We start from the raw sequence: 27,685 nt of genomic DNA, 5'->3' as shown, positions 1-27,685 counted from the left end.
ATTTATAATCCCAAATTTAGTTTTAATATGACACAAAACTGAATTTAGAATAATGTTGGCAAATGGACACAGACCGAAGTCCCGATTATACAAAAATGAATAACATTTTTGATAGATTTGTATAAAGAAAATTACTTTCTTTGAAACTCCACTATAAATGTAAACATTATTGGAAAATAATATACTGATTATATTACATTTATATACCCTCACATTCATGTTTCATATAGCAAAATATTCCTTCAAATTACATAATGTACGTTGTAAATGGAAGGGCTTTGGCATTTAGGCTTAAATTTCAAAAAGAGGAAACAAATATTTGATAATCTCTACAAACGGAAGTATTAGTTAAATAAAGATGCATCATTCCTGATCCCTTTGGAACAGCATAAATGTTGTATTGAAAGCACTTATTTAAGCAGATGTGGTTGAATTAAGGCAGCTTAACAAATGGCTCATTTTTTTGACCTAACAGTTGTTCCACAGGACCTATCAAAATGTTTTATTTTGACTCGTTCCTCCTTTTCTTTACAAAGAAGCAAACATCGAGGATACAGTGAGGCACTTGTATGTGAATAAGTAAGAAGTGAATGAGGGCCAATTTGGAGGGTTTAAAGTTTATAATTTTATAAAAGCACTTACAATAATTCTTCTGTTAAAACTCAGGTATTATCTGAGCTGTAAAGTTGTTTACATCATAAAACCCTAAAAAGTCTATACAATTTGAGGTTTATGTTGTTAAATCGTCATGGTAACAAGGTTGTAAAAATGGATATAACTTACACACAAAAGGTTAGTAAGCTATTTTATCAGACAAAAATCATGTTAACATGCATATTGTTAACGTCCTCTAGCTGTACTTTTGAAACATTGAGTATTTGAACATTTACAGATTGGCCCTATTCACTTCCATTGTAAGTTCCTTACCGTAACCCAGATTTTTTTTAAAGAAAAGGAGGAACAAGTCAAAATGAATGTTTGTGGTAATCACCATAATGACACAAATGCTGTTGATTGAGCTTAACCTGTATTGAACCAGGAATATTCCAATAAATCCATTTAAAAATGATAAATGCATGGTTCCCACAACTCGTGACAAATTGATTTCCATTACAATGCAAACCGTGTAAACTAATTTCCCACATTACATTTAAATACCTCAAATCAATCTCTTCTTGTGCTTTTATAAATGAAAAACAACATATTATAATATGCATGTATTATAATATAAAGACATTGACATATTGTTTTGATGGATTTCCATAAAAAGTTCAAAACCGTTAAACCGTTTTAAAGTTTAAAATTCAAATATACCGCCATCTGTCATGACATCAAGGGAAAGATTGTGCAATCATGATAAATACAACACATTTTCATTTCAGTGAGATGCCCAGCTCATACAGGAATGGGCTCTTTTGCAAATAAACAGAGTCTTTTTGGTCTAGTCTAACCAAACATCCACTGAAGCTCTGAGTGCTATTATGAAAAATTAAAATGTTGCCAGGTCCTGCTCTCCCTTTCCTAAGCGTTCGTATCTTGGGACATTCCCTCACTGTTCAACTCCACAGTGGCCCTTCATACACTCTTATCTGGCTAGTCCAGTGATGACAAATGGAGAGAGAGAGTATTCTAACCAATCATCCGCAGCCACAACTGTCACACATTCAATTAAAGTGCTCTCATTTAGAGTCCATCAAAAAGCAAATGAATTGACTGCTGGGAATGCTGCTATTGTTCCCATTCACTGTGAGCAAGTGGAGGGACACAATCGTCCGTGCATTCAGTGGCCACTGATTAAGAAGACTGGCTTTAATCTACACTGGTATCCCTGCTGGGTTGTAGCCAAAAAGCAAGGCCAGGTTCACACATGGAGGACACTTGGTGCATCGTAATGTGACTGTGCTCTGGCCATTATTGAAATAGGCTGAATGAAAGAGTGTGCTATTGATAAAGGCAGTCGGAGTCATTCTGCGGGCCGGCTGGCCTTGAGTGGACTATTTGCCTCACCCTCAAGTAGTCCAAGGAAATTGCAAAACAAGAAATAAGGATTATTGTGTGCATGTGGTGGTGAGAGGATGCTTATTTAAAAAGCTTTAAAAGAAACAAAGAGGATGTAATCTATAAAATACAACTTGTGGGGTACATTTTAAGGGTTAGTTCACCCCAAAATGAAAATTGTGTTATTATTTTCTCAGCTTAATGTCATTCCAAACATGTGTGACTTTCTGTGAAACAAAAAAGATGTTAAATTAAATTGCATTAATGAAAGTGAATGGTCAATCTGAATAATATCTCCTTAAATATAACCGCAGAGCGCATGGCTGGCTTTCATATAGCCACAACGCAATAATAAAGAATATAGTTTTACACCAGAGGTGACGACAATTACTTTAATGATGCCGAATACCAGTGGAGATTCAAAAGTGGCTGGAGTCGTTCATCAGATTGTACTGCTGGCAGGGATCGTGCTGCCATCTACAAGAAAAACATTGGAGGTTTAAGTAATTTTTACAGCAGTGCAATAAAGATAAATCCAAAAAGGTCAAAAATAGATACTTGTGAATTTATAAGAGGAACATAATGTCTCATTTTGCCTTTTTCTTGAGGAAAAATAAGGTAATAAATAAAGCAAAAATAAAATCTAATCGTTTGATGCCCAAAAGATGCAAAGAAAATATCCATAAATGGAAAAATAGATACTTAAGGAAAGCAAGTCTGAAAGTCTATGACAGCTGAAATTTTGTGAAAGCACAACTCAACTTCAGTAAGAAAATAATGTTCTTAAATATCTCTACTACAAGAACATAAATCAACTGTATCTGTTAACTGAAGCATACAGAGACAATGATGAAGAGACGCAGAGGTCTGATGATGATCAAGCTATCGAGACAGTGACAAACTGCAGCGTAGGCAGCAAACTTTCCAGTCCAGTGACCACTGATACGCAACCTTTTTGAAAACAAGCTTGTTTCGTGAAACACTGTTTCATTAAAATGAATGTAATCAAATATCAATGTCACCATTAATGGATTTAGATTAATAAAAAGGATAAAAGTTACATTCATCAAAAAGCAACATGAGCTCAGCAGCAAAAAAAAAAAAGTAGGAACCACACCACCACAAAATATAATAGCTCAGACTCAACTTTACGCATAAAGAAAACCATTAATAACAGAGACACGTTTGATACAAGTATGCCGCACAAGCCCTCAAAAGTGAAGCCAAAACGTCTCGATCGCCCCCCGGTGACTGGTCCTAGTATAGGTCATAAACCCCGCCTCCCCATGAAATTCAACGGGACGTGAGACCAATTAAACAATTAAATTACACTTCACATATCTTTTTTCCAAAGATAGTTTCTGTCATTTACTGTAGTTTCTATCACGCTGATGTAATTTCAAGTGTTTGTTTTCAAAATAAGTTTGTTTTTAGTTAGTTATTTGATGCTATAAAAACGGTGCTGTGACATCATGATTGACAGCTGTGATTGACAGGTTCTCTGAGCTAAGTAGTCACTGAAGCACCAACTGACTTTTTTTTTCGGGATATTCGGAGGACTGAGGAGATTGGAGCTTTAAATGTAATATCTAAATTTCTATAATTAATTATTTCACACCGTCAAAAGTCAAAAGTGCAGGGGCGTGTGCTTGCGATTTGATTCAGCGAGAGTGAGGGCGGGGCCTTGATTTCGCGGCTTTACTTCCTGCTCACTACTGCGCAGGTCTGGTCCCGAAATCGCAACTGCGCAGACTCAAGTCCCAAGATATCAGCGCCATATCGGGACACTGGCTGCTTCAGTTCTCACCAATGGAAAAGAGCAAAGGGGCGTCGTCCATCTTTTTTTACAGTCTATGGTTTGATATGTGTGGGAGACCAGAGTTTGATTCTGGCCCTGCTCATCCTTGGTCACTCACTCCTACACATTTCTAATTAAATGCTCAAAAATATATATATATATATATATATATATATATATATATTATAATATTAATAAAATGATAATTATAAAAAAAAAATTGTAAGTGACCGATTTGGATTGCAATACAAAGGCAGCAACTCCACATGCAGTGCAAATAGTGTTCTGTATGGACTCTAATTAAATTATTTTAGTAAATTAACCCTTGTGCGTCAATTTAAAAAAAGTTATTCAGAGGTCTTTAGAGGGTAAAAATGTCCATGTCAAATAACTGCAATAATAATATTATATATTAATATTATTTTCCACTTTCAATTAGTAATATCAGTTCTGATCATAACTACCCAATATTCTTTCATTTTCAGCATTTTAACCCTTTAAATGTCAGTTTGCTTATATAATGCAACTGTTGTTTTTATGAAAACAAACATTTAAAAAAATTATTCTTTTCCATTTATTAAATGCTAAGGGGATTTTTTTTTTATCACAGTCTGAGATATATCAATGATTAGCAACAGCATTTATTTTGATGCATAATTATTATTTGTGCAGAGTCAGATTAAAAAACAAAAACCTCAACTAAACTTAATTTTCAGGATTTTAACCCTTTAAATGCTAGTTTGTTTACATAATGCCACTGTTGTGTTTTTACACACACAAACACACACACACACACACACACACTGACATCCATACCAACACATCCGCAAAATTTTGACTGCATCATTTATTCAATTGGCATGCAGTGCTCTATAATACAGCAAACAGAAAAATAGGAAAAAAGCATGTATTTGCTCCATAGGCTAAACAAGAGAAAAATGGCACCATCTGGTGGAAAATATTAAAAAAAAAAAATTTTTGAAGCCAGGGCTCCAGAATGAAAGCATAATATCATAGAATTCATGCTTCAAATATTGCTGTTTTAATGGGTTTCAATGGGAATATTTTTGTCCTTAAGGTCTTGAGTGTAACTATTTTGTGTAGACAGTTTATTATAGATGTATTATAGGAACTGAGGTTGAAATATCAAAATTCCCCCAAAAATACACACCTTTGGCAAAATTTATGCCGTTGGCATTAACACAAAGATGAAAAAGACATAAAATGTTCCGAAGGTCGCACAAGGGTTAATTTAACATTGCATGTTGCTAAGCTAACTCTATGCAATATTCTAATAAGCATAACATTTTAATTACAATTAATTATTTTTATCAATGATATTTGTTTATATATAATCCACATATATATTAACACTCAGCACATGCAGTCTGGGAATGCTAAAGGATACATGCAATGCTGCCGTAGAAGTTGGCACAATTTAGATACCTACTTTTGAGAACAGCCTTCAGATCTGGAGAACACTTGCAATGACTTAAAATGCTTCCTCTGTAGGCAGCTTACTAGCTTTTCGAACAGAATATATATGCTTTTAAAAAAACTAGAATTGTCCTAAACATAAAAAATCCACAACTGAACCTTTGTGGGTTTGTTTTGTCTTAACACCTTAACATTTTGACACCTGACTTTGAATTCTTTCAAATTGAGTACACAAACAAACCCCATAAAACAGACTTGTGGGAAAGGAACCATGTGTCATCTAAAATAAAATCATAGCACACCGTCTTTGTCAGATGGGAATGAGCTTTCAATTTCATGCTCATTTAATCAGACATTTACACTGATGTCTCCTCTCTGCCCTCCATGGCCATGAGAAGCCATTACAGCAACACACACAATGGCCACAATGGCTTACTAAAGGCAGACAGCAATTGCTCCACAACAGCCATATTGGTGATCCAGATAATTGGCGGGCAATAGAAGTCAGAAGCAGGAAAGTGGTGAAGTGGGCCACTGTGCTGAGGGTCCATGTGCAGCACTGGGATTGGGAATATCGCATCGGTGGCCCTGAGTCAGGTCATTTCTCTCCATTCAAGAGCATGACAATTCCTTCAAATAGCCAAATTTTTCATTTAAAGACCCTTCTTATCTGAAGTACAATTGGCAATAAGTAACAGAAAATACTAATATGTGGTTGATGTATGTTTGGCACTAAAGAAAAATGTTAGATCCACTAACATATATATATATATATATATATATATATATATATATATATATATATATATATATATATATATATATGCCATCTTTCAGTCTGTATTAAATGAGTGTCATTTGTTGAGTTGCTTCTACTGGTTAAAGACATCATTCCATGCAAAATGATGAAATCACAAATATATTCCTCTAAGGGAATATAATTACAGCATCTCCATTTGCTTTGAAGGGAATTTTTAATAGCAATTACAATAAAATCAAGAATGAATCTCAATGAGAAAAATACACCATCTGAATTCATGTTAGTACACATAAAATGAGAACCCAATTTGTTAATTTTCTGTTACTTGACTTGAACAAATTAGAAACACAATGAGCACATAAAAAAATAACCACTTTTTGGAATGTATGGTTAGATCTCCCTTTTAACTGATTATCATGTTGGTTTCTTAAGACACATTTCAAAGGAACAGATGTTGCAATCAAATATGCTTGCAGAAAAAAACACCACACAATTTAGAAAGACAGCTCCCCCATCAGGCCAAAGCAAGTAATGCAGCAAATCTTTACAAGACACTTTAGTTCAACAAATACTGTACGGCGTGTCCTTTCATCCAGAAAAATAAAATATGTGCTAACATTCTATTTATTTTCGATAAAACATCCCTGGTTAAAAGGCTATTTGGACAGAAAAGAAAATAATCATAAAACCACTTGAAGCCTTAAGCTGGATAAAAAAATTATTTACTTCAGCTGGTGTCACTTCAGATATAAGCAGCAAATAGCAAAGCAATGATTCTGAAAGCACATCTATCTTATTATATACTGCTTAAATTTGCTCAATGTCAAAGTCTTTAAAAAAAAAGAAAAAGGCACATTACTTTAAGGTTTCCTTACCACTTTTACCAGTGGTTTTCAAGAGTGTTGTAAAAGTATGTCAGGGAGTGGCACTGAGACTAAAACTGAAAAAGAATAATTACAATTTAAAAATGATAAAATGTTGATGTTGGTGATTCAAATGACGTATCCAAATGTGCCTATTTCCCTACTATTATTTATGCAAAAAGCAGTATTTATTCAAAGAATACTCAGTATTCATAAAACAGTTGGCAAAAAATACCCACTGCATCTGCTGAGACTGTGATGTATCCACTGGACATTTTACTATCTCATAATTCCACAAGAGCTGCAGAGATGCCCGATTAAAAATGTTGAATGAAAATAAAATAGCACAGAACTGCAAGCTCTTTTCGACTGTAAATGTTACTGTACAACAAAATTGTTCCTTGCTGGTCCTCATTTAACAAAACCAGAGTAAAATATTTTTACGGTTGTTATACATCATACAATTGGTTAAAGGACAATATCAATGTTCGCGGATAAAATATGTATGGGAATGTTTTCACATTACCCACCTGCATACCAAAAGAACACTAACTTCCGAGTAGGCATGTGACGGTATTGAGTAATACGGTATATCAGTGTTGTAGTCAAGACCACCTAAACCAAGACCAAGACCAGAGTGTATTGAGACCAAGACAAGACCAAGACTTTGAGGGGTTGAGTCCAAGTCAAGACCATGACCAAACCAGTGCGAGTCCCACACTGCATGACACCCTTACGATAAAATGTGGAACATGCAAACCATAGGCACTCCTCAAATTTTTTTCACCTCTTTTATTGCTATATATATGTGTGTGTGTGTGTGTGTGTGTGTGTGTGTATCTATCAGTTTACCATGAGAAATGTCTTGATAAAATAATCAAAAGGCATTGCAGAGGTGAATTTTATGTGTGTGAAACAAACACTAAGGAGATGAAATCAACTTAACTATCTTTATTCAACACTCTTTTCCCAAGTTTTGCCATCCACCTAAAACAAAAAAACTTTTGTGCAAGCATCGCATCAGGTTTTCTGGATGACGCTTCCCCAAGAAACCATCAGTAAGTACAGAATATATAAAACAATTATTCAATACTTCATTAATTATTCAATATTCAATTAAGAATGCCAAACATAAAGCAAAGCAGCCTATTTAAAATGTAAAATGTTCATATAAGTGGAGGCGCATTACTCGGTCTCCACTCTCTGCTGTCACATCTCTAGCTCTCTCACCAAAGTAGGGAGCATTATCGCGGCGTGTAGCGTTTATGTCGGAGCTGACATTAGCTAACGTTGATGTAACATAACTTTATATACATTAGCTACATAACTTTATGTGGCCTGCATTGTCAATGTTTATCACAAACAAAAATGCAAATGAATGCACTAATTAAGTTACGTGATGTGCAAAAATAACGTGCATTAACTTAATGTGAGATGGCGTACATTGTTTCTATTTACTTAACACCTTGCTGCGTTTAGAAAACGCAGTTTCAAAGCTTAATACAACGATACAAAACACGTGAATTATGACCCTCTTGGCTTTCCATAGTCTCCCGCATTCACTTTCTTGGTGTGCATGTGGTTGGGGGGGTAGAGCAGGGAACTAATGTTGATGTTAACAAATAAATCATACAACGCACAGGCAATTCAGTGATATCCCACAGTTGTGGACTTGAAATAAAAGAGTCCTCTTTTTCTGAGACCGAGACAAGACAGAGTAAAAAAGCTGTCGATTCTGAAACGAGACCTTCAAAAAGTGGTCTCGAGACCAAGACTGATTGAGTAATACAACACTGCGTTATATCACGGTAATTAACATGCACGATATTGTAACGTGGGCACTTAAAAATACTGTAAATAATTCTAGATAACCTTTTAGCCAAATTGTTTAGATTTTTCTAATCACAAAGTACTTATTTCCTTCAACAAATCAAGATTCACAACACTTTGTGTATGTGGCACAAATGACATGCGCACTCTGATACAAACAAACCAGCATGGACGTGAAGCATGGATGGAGGAATGCAGCCATCCATTTATTCACCTTCTAAAAGGATTAAGCAGGAAATGTGGAAGTATTTTGGGTTCCATAAAAATGCCCAAATGCCTGGGTTGTTGGTCGAAGATGGTTTCCTTTTATGCAAAGCATGTGGCAGAAAAATTTCAGCAAGGGCTGGGCGATAGTACGATGTAATCGAATATTGACGATGAAGATCCCGATGCCGATTGCGAACAGACGATGATCGACAATATCTGGGAATGGCAAAACCATGGATCTGGGAAGTCAGCATATATTAAACAGTAGTCCAGGGTGTGAAACTAGCACCCGCCAAATGCGACGAGGTTGAATCCAATTCGTAAGTTCCTTGTTCAAATGTATTTCATGCGTGGGTAATTTTGCTCATCTTCCTGCAACAGGTGGGTGACCTATCTCGGTGACACATGACAAGAAATTATGTTAGTCACAAAGACATTCGCTTGAAGAAACACACTTTGACATTTTTACGAAGAGACATAAAGCTGTGGAGCCGTTGGAGACAGTAAATGTTGGATTTGGGAAGGTGGTTAAATAAGATTTTTTTTTATCACTTTGTTTAGTTTAAAGTGCAATTTGAATTTAGAAATGTCTTTTGTTTGTTTTTCGTGTTTCAATAAATGTATTTAATTTTTAAAGCAAAATCAATAGTGCAAGAAAATTCACCTGATTTGCTGGCGTGCGGCACAAGACTGTCATGTGGAACAAGCGCATGTAAAGAGTTTTCACTCTTTTTTCTTTCATTCATCTGAAAACTGTTTGGAAGAATAATGTTGTCAGTGAGAATGCTGCCAAATGATCTCCAATAATCTCAGGAGGTGCTGTGAGTTTAGTTCATGTTATTTCCACTCGGTTGGCATGCATTGTGAATGCAACTCTGCAGGTTTCTTTGTATTAAATAAACAAAGACGAAAGTGATTAAATCATAAATAAATGCAAGTCATGTTCACCTTCAACCTAAACTTTTATTTTATTTTATTTAGGCAAAATTAACTGTATTACCAAAACGCAATACAAACAATTCAGTAAGAACACACATTTGGCAGCAATATTTTGAGAACACAATGGAATTTATTAGGCTTATTTATAATGATTATTATTGTTTTTACATTTTTATAATTATCTTTAGTTCTTAATCTGTAGGCTATTAGTAATTTTTCACAAAGGCAAATATCGCAAATATATATTTTACATATCACCCAGCCCTAGTGGCAGTTAATAACGGACACAATTTTGTGCAATTCAGCAAGATAAAGGTAAGTTGTGACAATTCTGCTATTTTTTCCAAACTGTTTTTTAATACTGAGAGAAACCACTCAAAGAGACAACTAGCTAATTGACAACTAAGACAACAAAGTGAACTGTTATTGCCGTTTGCAGATAATGTGTAGCTTGCTTTCAAGTGGCCGAAGAGTAGTACGCTAAAACTCTGCTAAATTACACAGTAACATTTGATTCTTGTAGTAACAACTAAAATACAATTCTAATCAGCTTAAACCAAGTCATGTAATTACACAATGATGATTTCAATATTGATATTCAATATTACGTTCCCATACAGTGTGTGAACTAGCGGTTATTAAATTAGTAGCTAGCGCCTTGCTATATAATAGCAACTGGCTTAATACCCAGAAACAACATGCATTCGTTTTTTAAATGTCTTTTCAAAGTTCTTTGTTATCTGTTAATTTATAGGCCCATTTGTTACTGATAAATGTCATTAAACTTGTTAATAAGAGAACAAAAATAAAATGTGTTTATCTTTTAACCCATTTTTGCAATGTAATACAATACCGTGATAATACCGTATACCGTGATAAAAGCTTCAGCAATTATTGTGATGTGAAAATTTGACAGGCCTACTTCCAAAAGTGCACTCTACATCAAATGCAGTACATATTGTACCCTGACAGTATGGAAATTCAGGCGCAGCGGTCTTGTAAGTTTTGTCCTACTGACTCAAAAGCTGGCAATGAAAAACATGTGAAATTGTCCAGACAGGAAAAGCTAATGAGAAGACTGGTCCAGTTGGTGCTTCAACTGTGATGAAACATACAAGACTTAATTCAGACCCATCCTTGTCAGGGACTTTAACTCCTGGATTGCCCTTGTGCACACTGCTAGAGGCTATGCAAAATGGTGAGAAGATGATGTGGCTATTTGGCATCATTGAGGTCCTACGGAGGCATGTTCAGCTCTCCGAAAAGCAGCTAGGCACTCTGGATTTTGCTTCAGGTCCTCAGTTTTGAAGGTTAAGTCAGTGAAAAAAAGAAGGGGAAAAACCCCCCACTAATTTAAAGTACTGCAATATTTGCTAGGAATGCACCTCCGATTCCAACATTTTGTATTGGAGCGGTTATCGATCTGACGAGCCTATCCAAATTTGACATTGTGTGTTAGTCATAGTCATTCCTGTCAAGCTCCAAAAATACCATAAAAGGACAATAAAAGTATCATTAAAGTAGTCCATATGACTTGTGCATTTTATTCAAAGTCTGTTGAAGACAAAAGATAGCTTAGTGAATCGCAAAAGGCTGCATTTAATAAATACAGATGTGGCCAAAAATATTGGCACCCTTGGTAAATATGACCAAAGAAGGCTTTGAAAAATGTCTTGATTGTTTATCCTTTTGATCTTTTATTCAAATATTCACAAAAATCTATCCTCTAATAGATATCAAACAATTGCAAACACAACACAAGTATTATCAAAAAACTAATATTTTTGTCAAATATACGTATATGTGACACAATTATTGGTACCCTTTTATTCAATACTTCGTGCAACCTCACTTTGTCAAGATAACAACTCTTTGAGTCTATTCCTATAATGCCTAAAGAGGTTGGAGAACACATGGCAAGAGATCTGAGACCATTCCTAGATACAGAAGTTTGGAACAATGTACAGATTTTGCCGTTTCAGAAGGAAATTGGTACTTTATTTACAGTTAGACTGTAAGGTGTGCGAGAAGTCCCACAAGACAGCCACATCTATGGCATCTGCTACAGGAAGCGTGGGGTGAAATGTCACCTGAGTATCTGGACAAAATGAGAGTTAGAATGCCAAAGATCTGCAAAGCTGTCATTGCTGCATGTGGAAGATTTTTTGATGAGAACTCTTTGAAGTAGTTTAAGAAGTTCTGAACATTTCTTTCAAATTGTAATAGTAATTTTTCTCGTGTCCTGACTATACATTGTGATCAATTGAATGCCACTTTGGTGAATAAAAGTACCAATTTCTTTCCATAAGAGCAAAATCTGTACATTATTCAAAAATTTTGGCCACCAGTGCACACACACACACACACACACACACACACACACACACACACACACACACACACACACACACACACACACACACACACATGTTGTGTTTCCATGTTTTATGGGGACTTTCCATAGACATAATGGTTTTTATACTGTACAAACTTTATATTCTATCCCCTAAACCTAACCCTACCCCTAAACCTAACCCTCACAGAAAACTTTCTGCATTTTTACATTTTCAAAAAACATAATTTAGTATGATTTATAAGCTGTTTTCCTCATGGGGACCGACAAAATGTCCCCACAAGGTCAAAAATTTCGGGTTTTACTATCCTTATGGGGACATTTGGTCCCCACAAAGTGATAAATACACGCTCACACACACATACACACACATACACACACACACACACACACAAAGAACACTGATAAGATTTCCACAGGCTTTGGGATGTCAAACATACTAGAATAAATGTAGAGATGAAAGAATTTGAGTTTGTAGCTCAAATTCTTAAATGCTCTAACTTCCATTAGAATTCTACTCTCAAATTAAACTCTGCTTTGGGTTTAAAGGGGAGCATTTGGATGACTGCCATTTCATGCAAATTCATAAGCAGCTTACAACAGTACATTACTGAAAGCAAAAATCCTGAGCATCCTGTATGAAAGAACCACATGGCTCACCATATGAGAAAATGGCTTAATTTTAAAGTTCCAAGAGTTCTAAAAGTCTTTCTGAGGCACAGCTGAAATGTACAGGGGAAAAAAGTCAAAGTCCTTGAAGAGGTCATTGATGAAACAAACCTCTTAGATCCATAATCCTTCGATTTGGAAAACCCATAAACCAGCAAAAAATAATAAAAATGTTCAAATGAACAGGCAGGCTACTGCGCAACCTGCAAGCTGCTTAAATCCTGAACAACCACGCTCTGTGCTTAAAATGTTTGGATTCAATGATAACATATTGAACAGACCTTTTCATGTGTTACTGAAGATGGATCAGTGTAAAGCCATAAATCAGAAAGCCCACTGTTGCTTTTTTAAACCCTGAGATGGCCCATATTGAGTGTTGGATTAGCATAGTCTGGAACAGGGCTGCAAAAGTCATCTCCCCTTTGTTGCTGGAGAAATTAGCATCTTGATAAGGAATAAGCAATACCAAAACAGACAAGATTAACTGGAACCACTGAGTGGAATCTATCTGACAAAGATACAGAGATGCAGATTGTGTGTCTAATAGGTATGCACCGATCCGCTCTGATACTGAAGCTTTTAGAGGGATCGGGTATCGGTCCGACGAGCCCGATCCAAATACGATACTGTGTATTAGTCATGTTCGTTACTGTCAAGCTCAAAAAATGACAAACAAAACATAAAAACACAATTAAAGTAGTTCATATGACTCGTGCATTTTTATTGCTCACTGAAACTACCAGAATTTACTCTGAGTATGTAAATACCAAACTTACTGTGACAGGGTTGAAATAGTGTAGCACTAGGGTTAGGTTTAGGGTAAGTTATGATTAACTACTGGTACTTTGCAAGGCTTCAACCACATTTTTAGAATTTGGGGTATAGTCGACAAGTCCCCCTCTGGGGCTCCACCAATGTTCATGGAGATTACACAGGTCATTGCTTTGGGTCTGTGGTGGGAAAATATAATTTCTTAAAGGTTTCTTCAAAGTAGGGCTGAAATGATTATTCAATGTTATCTACAACGTCGAAAATAAAAATTGCAGACAAAATTTGTTGTTCTTGAATAGACATTTTATGTCACTTAACGTAACATAAGATCATACGAAACTCGAATGATGGCGCACAAAATCAGCACTGCAGCTCACACCTGACTGAGAGGAAGAAAGCAGAGCTCACAGTCCAGATGCACTCTAAACTTTCCAAATAGTTTCAGGTGATGTGGATCGCAAAGTATGAGGGAATTATATAAAAATACCAAATAAGTAAATACAGAGCCACTCTCGGTGTGGAATAAGTAAAACCATGGGATTATAGTGTTGGTAGCACATCCTGATAGGTAGCATATTTTTTCAGGACACCAGAGCAGAAGCAAAACTTGCGTTGAGCATCTTTAAAGGAAAGACTTCTTTTACAGAGTTATATTTAATGTGTTACAGCTTTATAACATATAATAATATATAAAATAATAAGGAAGTAGGTCATGTAAATATCTACAAACTCAGAAATTGCCATTTCTCTGTGTGGTCAGCGCCTCTTCTATGAGTTGCGCGAAGTGTCTCAATTTAAGGGGGAGAGATTGAAACTGCATCCAGCTGATGAACACTCTGTCACAGGGATGCTCGTCCCTCGAGCACTTGCCGCAGCTAGATTATAACGTGATTGCTTGTGACTTATTGTATCACAATACAGTATATGTGTCACAGCATTTTTTATTGCGAAGAAAATTGCCAATATGCATCTTTATTAATAAGAAAGTTTGTTTTTTGTGAGTTAAAGATGGATTGAAGTGAACAGAAATGTGAGAGAAGGAAGTCTACAAAATAAGTTTTTGATTCTTTTTTGTTTTGGCTTGTTTTCCAATATAAATATCTATAATTCCTTTAAAACAACTTACATTTACTTTAGCAGCTATACTGCTATGAGAATGACCTAAATTGGATCACTAAAGATTTCTGGTAACAAAATTTGATCTCTTACATTAGATATACCAAAGATGCAGCTTAAGGCTAAAAGCTTTCCAAGATGTGCTTGATTTAGCTCTCAAAATATGAACTCCAAGAAATACTTAAATAGTGGCTGAAATGAATTTCAGGAACCACCAGACTTCATACTTATATAAAATACAGCTCTGGATAACTCACTCATACCTGTCAGCTCTAACAGCATTTGGATGGGAATATTTTGTTGGATGCACTGACAGGTGAGCTAAGAGTGTTGCCCTGTGCTTGTCCATCCTGTCAAGTAAGCCTGAGGACATAGAACCACAAAAACACTGAAAACCCAAACTGCCCTGCAACACTAGACATTAAATTTTAAACCCAAAGGCAAACTCCAAAATTAAAAGCTATATATCTTGATAAGCTTCTCAAGGCTCTTGCAACGACAGGCACAGATGTACAGTAATTTAACAGTAACCTTGGTGGCCAGCATTACACTTGCTGCCTAAGCACAATAATCTCAGGCACTTTCTACAGAGAGCATGTGCTGCTGACTTCAAGAGCCTTTCACAGGTTGATTGACTGAAAACACTGGCTCTCTTGTTAGTGTTACAACAAAATGTAATTGGATGCAAATTCATAGGAGCTCTGGGACAGTGGCAGAGTTGGAGTTAAAACTTGACAGAGCGTACAGCAGGCTGACTGCTGTGATTTGATGCATTGACCATTTACTATCTTTTGGTCTTCATAGATCACAGAATGACTTTCCAGAAAGCCTTCTTTGTATTTCAACAAAAAAATACTTTAACAACACTTTAAGGTTTTCCAAAACTTTCAGAAATTTGGGAGGAGACCTGCATTGCTATCTGGACACTCAGATCAGAAGTAATTTCATTTATATGGTGGTATGAAACTTGTGAAATTGAATAATTAAAAGGTCTCTAGATCATTAAAGAAACCTCATACATTGATCAATTATAAAGTCACTAAATTAGGGCTGTCAATTAATTAAATAAAAAATAACATGTTAAACATATGTACGCAATTAATCATGCCCAACAACTGTAGGCAAATTCCATGTTAAAGCATGTTCTTACCATCTGTTCTTACCATCCTTGTTGTACAACAGTGACACCACAGCCACCACCATTGTGTCCTTGAGCAAGGCACTTAACTCCAGGTTGCTCCGAGTGGATTGTCCCTGTAATAAGGGCTCTGTAAGTCGCTTTGGATAAAAGCCTCTGCCAAATGCATAAATGTAAATATAAATGTAAATGTTTTTGCAAATTTGTAGCAAACAGGGGCAGACAGTAAACAGAAAACAGCGAGCAGACAGCACAGCTTTCCACAGATGCACTTTTACGCTCACAGACAGCTTGACTGAGCACAACAAGATGCAAGGATCTATAGAGTGTTTTTTAAGTTTCAAACTATGTTTAAGCATCCTAAAAACACAGTGCTTATAACTAGAGACGCTGAAAACTAGGGAGACGCAAAATAAAACCAAGTAAGGAGCTCCAAATGCGTATGTCTGAAGCATGACTACATAGGCCTATGTAACAATTAAAAATAGTGCAAATAGAAGTAGGCCAATATTAGGGTTATGTTCAATTATATTAAAAAATAATAATAAATAAAAAAAGCATAATTTAAAAGCTTGTCTGTTGCCACAATATATGCATGCAATCCATTTAAATGAACTGAATTTATCATATTTATAATTAATTTAATTAACGTATCCTAAATTATCTTTATTAGGGGGCCTTTCTTAGTAAATGCCGATATGTGCTTAATTCGATAAATTAATCGGCACGATATTAATTAGATTCAGTTTCGTAATAGATTGACAGCTCTACACTAAATATAAACAATGGGGTTCAAAAGTCCACATCAAAAATCTGGGATTCAAAATCTAATGCATAACTGGATGTAAACAAAGTTTTAGGATTTTTTTTTAATTTAGAAACAAAAAACATTATTAAATGAATATGAAGAAAATTTTATGTTTTCGCTGCTGCACTGTATCTAGGTCACCAATTAACCCTTGTGTTGTGTTCTTTTTGTGCTAACACCTTTTGTGTTCCTGGTCAATAAAGAACGGCCCACTAAGATTGTTAATAACTCTCTCATTCTCATTTGCTCTCATTGAGGCAATTGGGCTACAACCACTGATCTATATATACTCACCTAAAGGATTATTAGGAACACCATACTAATACTGTGTTTGACCCCCTTTCGCCTTCAGAACTGCCTTAATTCTACGTGGCATTGATTCAACAAGGTGCTGAAAGCATTCTTTAGAAATGTTGGCCCATATTGATAGGATAGCATCTTGCAGTTGATGGAGATTTGTGGGATGCACATCCAGGGCACGAAGCTCCCGTTCCACCACATCCCAAAGATGCTCTATTGGGTTGAGATCTGGTGACTGTGGGGGCCATTTTAGTACAGTGAACTCATTGTCATGTTCAAGAAACCAATTTGAAATGATTTGAGCTTTGTGACATGGTACATTATCCTGCTGGAAGTAGCCATCAGAGGATGGGTACATGGTGGCCATAAAGGGATGGACATGGTCAGAAACAATGCTCAGGTAGGCCGTGGCATTTAAACGATGCCCAATTGGCACTAAGGGGCCTAAAGTGTGCCAAGAAAACATCCCCCACACCATTACACCACCACCAGCCTGCACAGTGGTAACAAGGCATGATGGATCCATGTTCTCATTCTGTTTACGCCAAATTCTGACTCTACCATCTGAATGTCTCAACAGAAATCGAGACTCATCAGACCAGGCAACATTTTTCCAGTCTTCAACTGTCCAATTTTGGTGAGCTCTTGCAAATTGTAGCCTCTTTTTCCTATTTGTAGTGGAGATGAGTGGTACCCGGTGGGGTCTTCTGCTGTTGTAGCCCATCCGCCTCAAGCTTGTGCGTGTTGTAGCTTCACAAATGCTTTGCTGCATACCTCGGTTGTAACGAGTGGTTATTTCAGGCAAAGTTGCTCTTCTATCAGCTTGAATCAGTCGGCCCATTCTCCTCTGACCTCTAGCATCAACAAGGCATTTTCGCCCACAGGACTGCCGCATACTGGATGTTTTTCCCTTTTCACACCATTCTTTGTAAACCCTAGAAATGGTTGTGCCTGAAAATCCCAGTAACTGAGCAGATTGTGAAATACTCAGACCAGCCCATCTGGCACCAACAACCATGCCACGCTCAAAATTGCTTAAATCACCTTTCTTTCCCATTCTGACATTCAGTTTGGAGTTCAGGAGATTGTCTTGATCAGGACCACACCCCTAAATGCATTGAAGCAACTGCCATGTGATTGGTTGATTAGATAATTGCATTAATGAGAAATTGAACAGGTGTTCCTAATAATCCTTTAGGTGAGTGTATATAACTGGATTGCTCATGACGTCACAACAGTGAAGCTACTGCGCCGGATTCTTGGTATTCCCTTACACTCTTTATTCCTATGGGTGTCAATGGGAAATCGTCTGCTTTGTTGAGTAATTTTGCATATACTGCACCACAATCTTTCTAAATATGTAATTAATTATTTATTTGGACTCTCAGTTCCCCGTCTGTCGCTCACTTCGACGTTGTGTCGAAGAAGCGACACTAGGGGTCTCTCTTGAGCGCCGAATATGCCTCTGATCTTTGAAAAAAGGCCAATGGGAATTAGGCAGACAGTATTTGAAAACCCCACCCCCGGACATAGCTATACGCAGCTGGCGTTGAATGTCCTTTTCAGGACGAGTAATTGTAAAGATTGTCCACCCCTGTGTAATTCCTGGATGCGGTAGAGTGCTCGCCGCTTCAGACGGCCACAGGCGTTGTCTCGTGTGTCTGGATTGCGATCACACCGAGGCAGCGTTTGTGGATGGTTCATGTTCTCACTGCAAGAGCATGTCCATGGCAACGTTGCGGTCGCGGCTCACTTTCAATAGAAAGCACGCCACTCCAGCCGCCCCCCGCATTGCTCCTTCTTCCCATGGGATTGAGGACGATTCTGCAGGGTCTTTTCCCCCTGAAAGAATAGGAAACTGGGTAAGACCCTCAGCCGTTTGGCTCTATGTGGGAAACATAGAGAGAAAAGAGGCCCCGCTAGGCTCGGCCCGTTCCCAGGTTGGCAAGCGTCGCCTTGTTCCCCTGCTTAGGTTAAACAAAAAGATTCTGACAACTTTTTTGGGGGCATTGGGGAAGGGTATGTGCAGTCTGACACAACTGGTCACCTTTGCACGTAAAATACTTGCGTATGTCCGGGGGCGGGTATGCAAATACTGTCTGCCTAATTCTCATTGGCCTTTTTTCATAGATCAGAGGCATATTCGGCACTCAAGAGAGACCCCTAGTGTCGCTTCTTCGACACAACGTCTCGTTACATACGTAACCTAGACGTTTTTCCACCTGCTTATTCTAAGTGTGCGTGTGTTGTTACTCTTTATTGCAGCAGCATAGCGTTCAGCGGTGCACGTGTTACAAGTTTAAGAAACTGATGTAAGATATGTAAGATATCAGTAGACATTTTCAAACATATTTTTTGCAGGCTTAAAAGTTTGTATTCTGAATACATAATTATGTTTTGTAGCTTTTGTTTGCATTGAACATTCATTGTGGTTATTTTCTTAGGCTAAATAAATATTAGCTATGCAGCTAACGTTAACTTAGGAAAATAACCACAATGAATAACAATATAACTCACCAAGTAAGCTTTTTTGGTCAAGGTTGAATATCTACTTGCAGTATCTACAAGTTAGTTTGTAACTAAGTCAGTGCTTAATTTGGTTGCACCACCTGTTCTTAAGGCAAGTCTTAACTAGTAAGTCGTAAACTCTCTGTAAAGTGATGCGTAGTCGCATAATATGATGTTTACCTGCATTGAGCCAATAAGCAGCCTTCATATTTGTACACAGAAGTATTAAAAAGCCGTGAACTTCAATTTGATTTTGCTACGGTTGATGTTCAAACCTGGTTTGCTCACGTAACGGTCAATGTGGACGTCACAAGAGTAGCTCTCTTGAGAGACATATTTTGATAATTAAAATATTATTTAAATTATTAAAACTTGTATACTTTTATATTTGACTGTTATTCATGTTTTTGAAGCCTGAAAAGGAAATCATACCCTTATTTTATTAGATGATCCAAGCTAAATTTGTATAAATTACTTTATAAGTGAGTTTGTATGGCAATTAATCGTCATATTCATGAAACACCTAAAACCGTAATCATTGTCATAATCAGAATTATTTGTTTGACAATTAATTGTCAGTCAAATCTCACAATCGTGACCCCTAATTTTCATTTTTAGGTTCCTACCTTGTGAATTGTTTTGTTAAAAATGTGTATGAAATTTCAAATAGTGACAACAGCTTGTATCATTATTAAAAATGCAATTTCATGATGCCATATAAATTGATAAAAATTTGAAATTTTTACATTTTTAAAAAGCTAAAATGATATTAAAATCACAAAGAAAAATATAAAAAAAATTGCAATATACTATATTGCTTGAATATATATGAAGTGTCCCCCCTCAGTTTGCTTAATATATTTTTTTTTGTTATATTATGCTTACATGTTGTCAAAGCCTGGCACTGAACAGCTGTTTTAAGAGGAAAGCGAACAGACCACAATAGCTGAGAAAAAGATTATACTATCTGTTTTTATTTGCAATGAAGATACTTTTGCAACAGGCAGTATAAAAATAGACTTATAAAATTACTGTATTTCTGTATTTCTATACATTTTAATGTTAATAGAAATGTGGTCTCAAAAATTTTAATTCTGCAATCATATACTCAACTTCATGTCCTTCCAAATCCATGTGACTTTCTTTTGCAGAACCCAAATTAAGGTAGGCCTATTTAGTATTCCATATAAGTAAATGGTGAGCAGCACACCATTATCTCCATTATATGGACAAAAACATTCATTAAAATATAATCTTTTGTGTTCCACAGAAAAAGTAATACAGGTTTCGAAGGACATGAGGTTGATTAAATGATGACAGAATTTTCAGTTCGGGTCAACTATCCCTTTTAATGTATGTTTAATGCACTTCTCATCTCTCTCTTTTTTATTTTTGTTACATATTATTATTTAAAAAAAAAAGATAATCATTGTCGAAATGTAATTTCTAGGGATGGGCTTGGCTCTTGCAGAGAGGATTGCTGGCAGTAGGAACTGATCTTACTGATTTTTTTGCAGTACAAGCTTGCCCAGAGTTTTCCTAAGCCATTTGGGGTGTGATGCAGCACATGTTTCCTTGGCAATGAAGTGGAGCCTGATGTTAGTGTAGCTTTCTGCAATCCACTTTATGAGTATGAAGATATGATTATTGTATGGTTGTAGGTTGAACATGTGTGCCTCAAGTTCCTTGAATGCAGAACCACCATGGAGTTCCAGAACCTTTGTGGAGACCCTGGATTTAAATTTGTTGTCTAATTCAGAGATGGGCCTTGTGAGTGTGTGCTGATGAATAAGTCTCTCAGCTGTCTTGCAGACATTCAGGACGCTGTCTGATGGTCTGATTAGTCCACCTCGGGACTTTGTGTCGATCAGTGTGTCCAAGTTCGTCTTGGGAAGAGCTCTTGACACCGAGTGCTGATAAACAGGCAGTGCACTGAATTTTCCTCATAGTAGTTTTAACTACAAAGCCTGCTATGTACCCCACCATAGCCTCTTTGAACATGGACAAGCTGGGAAGACTTACAGTGATGTTTTTCTCTGTCTTCCGTTTCAGGCTGAACGTCACTTTGCCGAAATGCAAGCATGTCAGAAGGTGTTGCCTCCAGTACCACTGTGCTATCCAGTTCTACTTTTAATTGCCACGAGGAAGTCAAGGAAGGCAGTTTTCTTGCCTGTTGTCACAAGGGATCGCCTATTGATACCTGGCTTTCTCAATCCATTGATGTAATCATAAGCCTCTGTTAGAAAGGCCATGTTTGTTGTCTCATTGGCCTGCCTCAGGATGCTTTGAAATCCCCTGGCCATGGGGTTTCTGGAATTCATCAGGTCAAAAAGCCGATCAAAAGTTTCAATGAATTTACACGTTGGCTCACACCCAGCAAACTGGGGGAGTTGCAGGTGTTGGTCGCAGAACCGTAGGGCATCTGCCACGCTGGCGCTGAGGGTCTGAGCAGCAAGGTTTACTTTCATTTTTTGACTTTGCCAGTCTAGATGAGCTTATCTAATTTTGTTGCCTAGATGTAGCCCTTCATCTGTTTTGCAGTTCATGTAAAGATTTAATGTTTTCCCATTTTATGTTGTTTCCACAGGGTCTACAATATTGCCACAGGACCCCAAGGTGTTACGTACTAGCTTCAGCATATGGCAGACATCCAAGATGATGTGCACCCTTCGGTGACTGTTTGATGGATCTGGGAAACTGGTGTTTAAATTTGTGGGCTGCAGGTCTGTGCCAAGGTACAGAAGCATGGAAAAGTGTGTTGATGGACCATCACATGTAAGAGACACCACCCTTACTCCAACATCAGACAGTTTTAGAATGCATTGTCTTACCAGTGTACCCCTCTCTGACCCAGTCATGCCATGCGTTAAAAATATGCTACTGGAGCTTTCCAGTGCTCATGAATGCATACAGCCATTAGTACCAGCGCCTCTGTTGCCATTGGAATGCCTTCATTTGTTATTTTTGTGCCTATGTCCACAAATCCATTCATTTTTGTCCCATCCCACTCTATATGCTTCATGATGGACATTTCATCCATCATTAGTGCACAGAGGGTCTCCTGCCCCTTAGCCTGTGCAGCGGATGCTTTTGCTTCGAGTGAAGTTAGGATTTCCTCGCTAAATCCGGGATCTCCTCCAATGCAGCTGTACCATCTTCTTATTGTGGATGGGTGAGGTAAACCCAAGTTAAATGTCTCTCTGACATACTTGTAGGCCTTAGCTGAGTAGAACTGCAATGTAAGTGCAAATTACTTAAGCGTTGGGTGGTATTGTGCATGACTAGATTGATCCCTCTTCATAATTTCTAGTTGAACATCAGGGCAATTTTCAAGCATGAATGCTCCATTCTCTGTTAACATTTGAGATTCCTTTAGGGTCTTAATGATGTTCTGAAGGTTTGAAATTCTGTTTTTTTTGTCTCCTGTTTTTTTGAAAACTCACACTCAAGAGGAGTGCGAGTTGAGATATGAGGGGAGTCTTCACTGCAGGCAAACATTGTCTCTGTTTCTCTTAGTGTAGGGGCCTTTCAGTGGGTCTTTTTCTGAAACATACAAGATGTGTGTTTGTCTCTTGTCAGTATTAAAACTGGTAAGTAGTTGATACAATTAATTCACTTTAAATACACTGAATGCATTCATAGCTTAAACGGATAGTTCAACCAGAAATAGAAATGTTAACTTTGTGGTGGCTTGTCAGAATGTTTTGTTAAAGTATATTACTGATGCTACAAGCCAAAAGGAGTAACTTTAAGTAAACCATGACTTACTTAAAGGAATAGTTCATCCAAAACTGAAAATTCTGTCGTTTACTCACTCTCAGGTCATTCCAAACCGTATGACATTTGTTCATCTTCAGTACACAGATGAAGATATCTGAAGAATAATCTCTGCTGTTTTTTCCATATATAATGAAATTCAACTGTGACCAAATCTTTCAAGCTCCAAAAAGGGCATAAAGACATTGTAAAAGTTCTCCATGGGACTCGAGTCATATATCCCAGGTGTTCTATAGTGATACGATAACTTTATATGATGATCAGATGATAATCAGTGTTTTGATTTAATTTCAGCGTGAATAGTTATTAATCATATATCTTCATTTGTGTTCTGAAGATGAACAAGTCATACGAGTTTGGAACAGCATGAGTGAGTAAATCATGACAGAATTTTCAGTTTTGTGTCAAATATTCTTTTAAGTAATTGTGTCTGCCTGTTACCTTTTGCAGCTGTGGAGGGAAACTGAAAATTTTTGGCACAGCATCTGGGTGAAGCCTGACTATTTGTCCTGTCCTATCTACACACTCTGCAGTGAAGTGATCAGAACAGAGGCAGGAGTAGGCAGATGACCTGAAGTTTTGCCTCCTAAGCTTCACAAGCCATTCTCTCTGCCTGACTGGGTCTTCTGGAAATCTAAACACAATAGTTAAACACAATAAATATAAAGTTAGTTTGTTCATCTATACATAAACAACAATTAACATGATTTGACAAAAGGGTTTTGAGATCAAGTTAAACATCGGCTAAAATTAAATGGAAAAGGAAAACATTTTTAACAGAGGGATTTGTCCCCACCTATCTTTGAATTTGTATTGTATTCAGTTTAAAAGTCAATATTTGTGTGTACTTGGAAGCTTCTGCTATTGATCAAATATATGTATGATTTCCTTGTGTGCATGTGTCAATAAACCTATTTTTGATTAGGATTTAATAGATCAGGATTGTTGAACTATAGATTTATTGATTGGCCAAAGATTAAATGCTCACAAGTTGGTATGTACATATTCCAGAAATGAATGAAAATGCATGGGATATTTTTATTAAGTAAAGGTAAATTCATGTGTATTATATATACATACTGCATATGAACTTGTGTGTATATACTATACTACACTTTTATATTTGGTTCTTCTGGATTTATTCTGAGGAGGTACTGTGTAGTTACAATATCAACACAAAGATAGTCGTTTTTATTAACAATCACTGATCTATGTGATTATAACTATGAAGGCAAAGAAACGTTGCATCCTGTAACAATCTGCAGATGTCGCTATTTGATACTTTTGCTTTAAAAAGGGTAATTTATACACTTCGATGTTGTATTTTCACTGTTGATTATTAAAGATTATGATCGTTATACCCACTCTACATGGGGATAACGAATCATTTGTGCTTAATAGGGACATAGTCTTTATAAATTACAACCTGTGGGCACTTTTGCCACATCCTTTAGTGAATGTTGTTTGGCAGTTGAACGCAGCACATCGGGTAATCTTCAGAGTTTTTGTCCTTTGGTCGCCGATGCCCTCTGTAGGGAATAGTAAAATGGCCGCCAGAGCACTTCCGGTAGCTTCACCTACTGCTGGCAGTTTAGAATTCTATGAGCAATCCTGTTATATATATAGATCAGTGGCTACAACAGTATAAGACTATGTTGGGTTCCACTTCTGCCAGCCAAGAACAGAAAGCTGAGGCTGCAGTGGGCACAGGCTCACCAAAACTGGACAAAGACTGGTAAAACATAGCCTGGTCTGATGAATCTCGATTTATTTTCTGCAGAGGTACACAGATGGAAGGCCAACATCAGCCTCAGCTTTCTTTTCTTGAATGACAGAAGAGGAACCTGAGGTGGTCTTCAGCTGGTGTAGCCCATCAGCCTCAAGACTTGATGTTTTGTGCATTCTGAGATGCTATTCTGCTCACTACAATTGTACAGAGTGATTAATCAAGTTACCATACATATTCTTTCTGTGAGCTCGAACCAGTCTGGCCATTTTCCATTGACCTCTTTCATCAACAAGATGTTTCTGTCCACAGAACTGACACTCACTGGGTGATTTTTGGTTTTGGCACCCTTCTGTGTTAACTCTAGACTGTTGTGTGTGAAAATCCCCAGAAGATCAGCAGTTACAAAAATACTCAAATCAGCCAGCCTGGCACCAAAAATCATGCCGCTGTCGAAATCGGAGATAAAAAATGTTCCCCATTCTGATGGTTAATGTGAATTTTTCTTTTTTTTTTTTAATCTGACACGTACAAATGTTGCAGAAAACAAAATGTATTATTTTTGTGGTGAGCCTAGTGATATTATTGCTAATGGACCAACTGGGACAATGTTGAGCCCTGCTTGCTTTAAAAAAATAAAAAAATAAAAAATAAGATTAATCCAAGCCAATTCACAAGCTTTATTGACTCAACTTGCTATCAGAGTCTCTCTGCACTGATCAGATAATGAAGCGAGGAATGCATCAGCCCTTCGTCTGGACACACAACAGCCATGCTTGCGCATTAATCATCTGAGAAGACCAGGCAAAAATAAACCTTCAACCGTTTGAGATGGCCTTTCAGTTTGGAAGGGACCCAGCATGATTGAGAGCTCGCCATTGCCATGTTTTTTAGCATGTGTCCATCCATCCATCGGCACCGCCAGACAAGCCAGCTAAAGCCGAATGGCTAAAATTGGCCTCTGGATTGACAGTTTCACTTGAATCAGGTTTTTCTTCTCCTCCTTGGTGACACTCAATTAGGTCTAGAGTTGCTTTCTAGAAGTGTGTGATGGCTAGCAACAAAGGTAATATTTCACAATCCGTTGATTAAAAGAAACACTTTACAAAACTAACAAATGTTACTTGTGTGAAAAACGAACAAAGCCCGAGTCTATTTGGAGGACATGTGCAATTAATCTTATCACTTGGAAAGAGCAAAGGCATTAGAGGCCTAACATTAATTTGTTGGATACAATTATAGTGGTATTTATACAACAGTATTAGGGATGGAATTTTCATAGATCAATTAATCGTTAACAGTAGTACTGGAAAACACATGAGAAGGACTCTAAATATAATGTGCATGTACCTTAAATGAATTATCTTTTTTTTTACATTTGCATTTGACATTTATGCATTTGGCAGATGCTTTTATCCAAAGCGACTTACAGTGCCTTTTTTACAGGGACAATTCCTCCGGAGCAACCTGGAGTTAAGTGCCTTGCTCAAGGACACAATGGTGGTGGCTGTGGGGATCGAACCAGCAACTTTCTGATTACCAGTTATGTGCTTTAGCCCACTATGCCCCCACCAACCTTATGTCGTATTTTAGGAAATATCCTGGTTCATCTTTTCAATAAAATGGCTTTTACTTGCCTAAAGCTTAAAGCTACACTATGTAACTTTTTTGTTAAAAAAATAACAATGTTATGAATGAAAGGCTGCAACAAAATCCATCTTTCAAACCATGTCTTCACTTTACCCAAATACACTTTGATAAACATATAATAAAACATATAATAATGATATTATGTATAATATATGTTATAAATATTTTAGAGCCGTCAGGACAGATTGCACGGGAAATTGCATGTATACATAATTCACCTCTACGTGTTGATGTCATATCCATTCACGGAGAAAATAAGATCCGGCTTTTTGTATTTAAAATGCACATGCATATCCAGCGCGTTAGTGAATGAAGCTGCTCTGTTTACAAACACACACCCACGGCTATTTTTAGCTTTAACACCGTGAGCAATATTTGAGCACTACTCACTAATAATATGCATTTAGAATGGCACTGGAGGTGCATTTTACCAGAATTTGAATAAGAAGCTAATTAAATGACTGTGAACTTGCCTACAAACAGACACATACAGGACTTCCTGGAGAGTTTAGAATGTCAAAATAAAAGCGTGAGGTTTTAAAAGGTGCACGATTGAGATGCATTGCATCCGGAAATTACACAGTCACTTTTACAGCCTTATTCCAAAACGGATTAAATTCGTTATTTTCCTCAAAATCCTACAAACAATACCCCATAATGACAACGTGAAAGAAGTTTGTTTGAAATCTTTGCAATTTAAAAAAATATCAACAAAGAAAATAACATGTACATAAGTATTCACAGCCTTTGCCTTCAAAATTGAGCTCAGGTGTATCCTGTTTCCACTGATCATCCTTGATGTTTCTACAACTTGATTGGAGTCCACCTGTGGTAAATTCAGTTGATTGGACATGATTTGGAAAGGCACACACCTGTCTATATAAGGTCCCACAGTTAACAGTGCATGTCAGAAAACAAACCAAGCCATGAAGTCCAAGGAATTGTCTGTAGACAATTGTATCGAGCACAGATCTGGGGAAGGGTACAGAAAAATGTCTGCAGGATTGAAGGTCCCAATGAGCAGTGGCCTCCATCAT

At 37.0% G+C, this 27,685-nt stretch overlaps 1 protein-coding gene across 1 annotated transcript in view; it reads right to left on the bottom strand.

The window, feature by feature from the left end:
• The window catches only part of prim2 (DNA primase subunit 2), a gene marked incomplete at its 5' end in the record, with an annotated part of 110,028 nt that overhangs the window by 60,076 nt on the left and 22,267 nt on the right, over nucleotides 1-27,685 (bottom strand). Inside the window, 2 exon segments of the mRNA XM_052150465.1 lie at nucleotides 1,124-1,131; nucleotides 2,408-2,475. Coding sequence (XP_052006425.1) covers nucleotides 1,124-1,131; nucleotides 2,408-2,475 — 76 coding nt within the window.

The sequence above is a fragment of the Xyrauchen texanus genome, chromosome 20, assembly GCF_025860055.1.
Source record: "Xyrauchen texanus isolate HMW12.3.18 chromosome 20, RBS_HiC_50CHRs, whole genome shotgun sequence".
NCBI classification, from domain to species: Eukaryota; Metazoa; Chordata; class Actinopteri; order Cypriniformes; family Catostomidae; genus Xyrauchen; species Xyrauchen texanus.
This window is presented reverse-complemented; position numbering and strand designations above follow the sequence as displayed.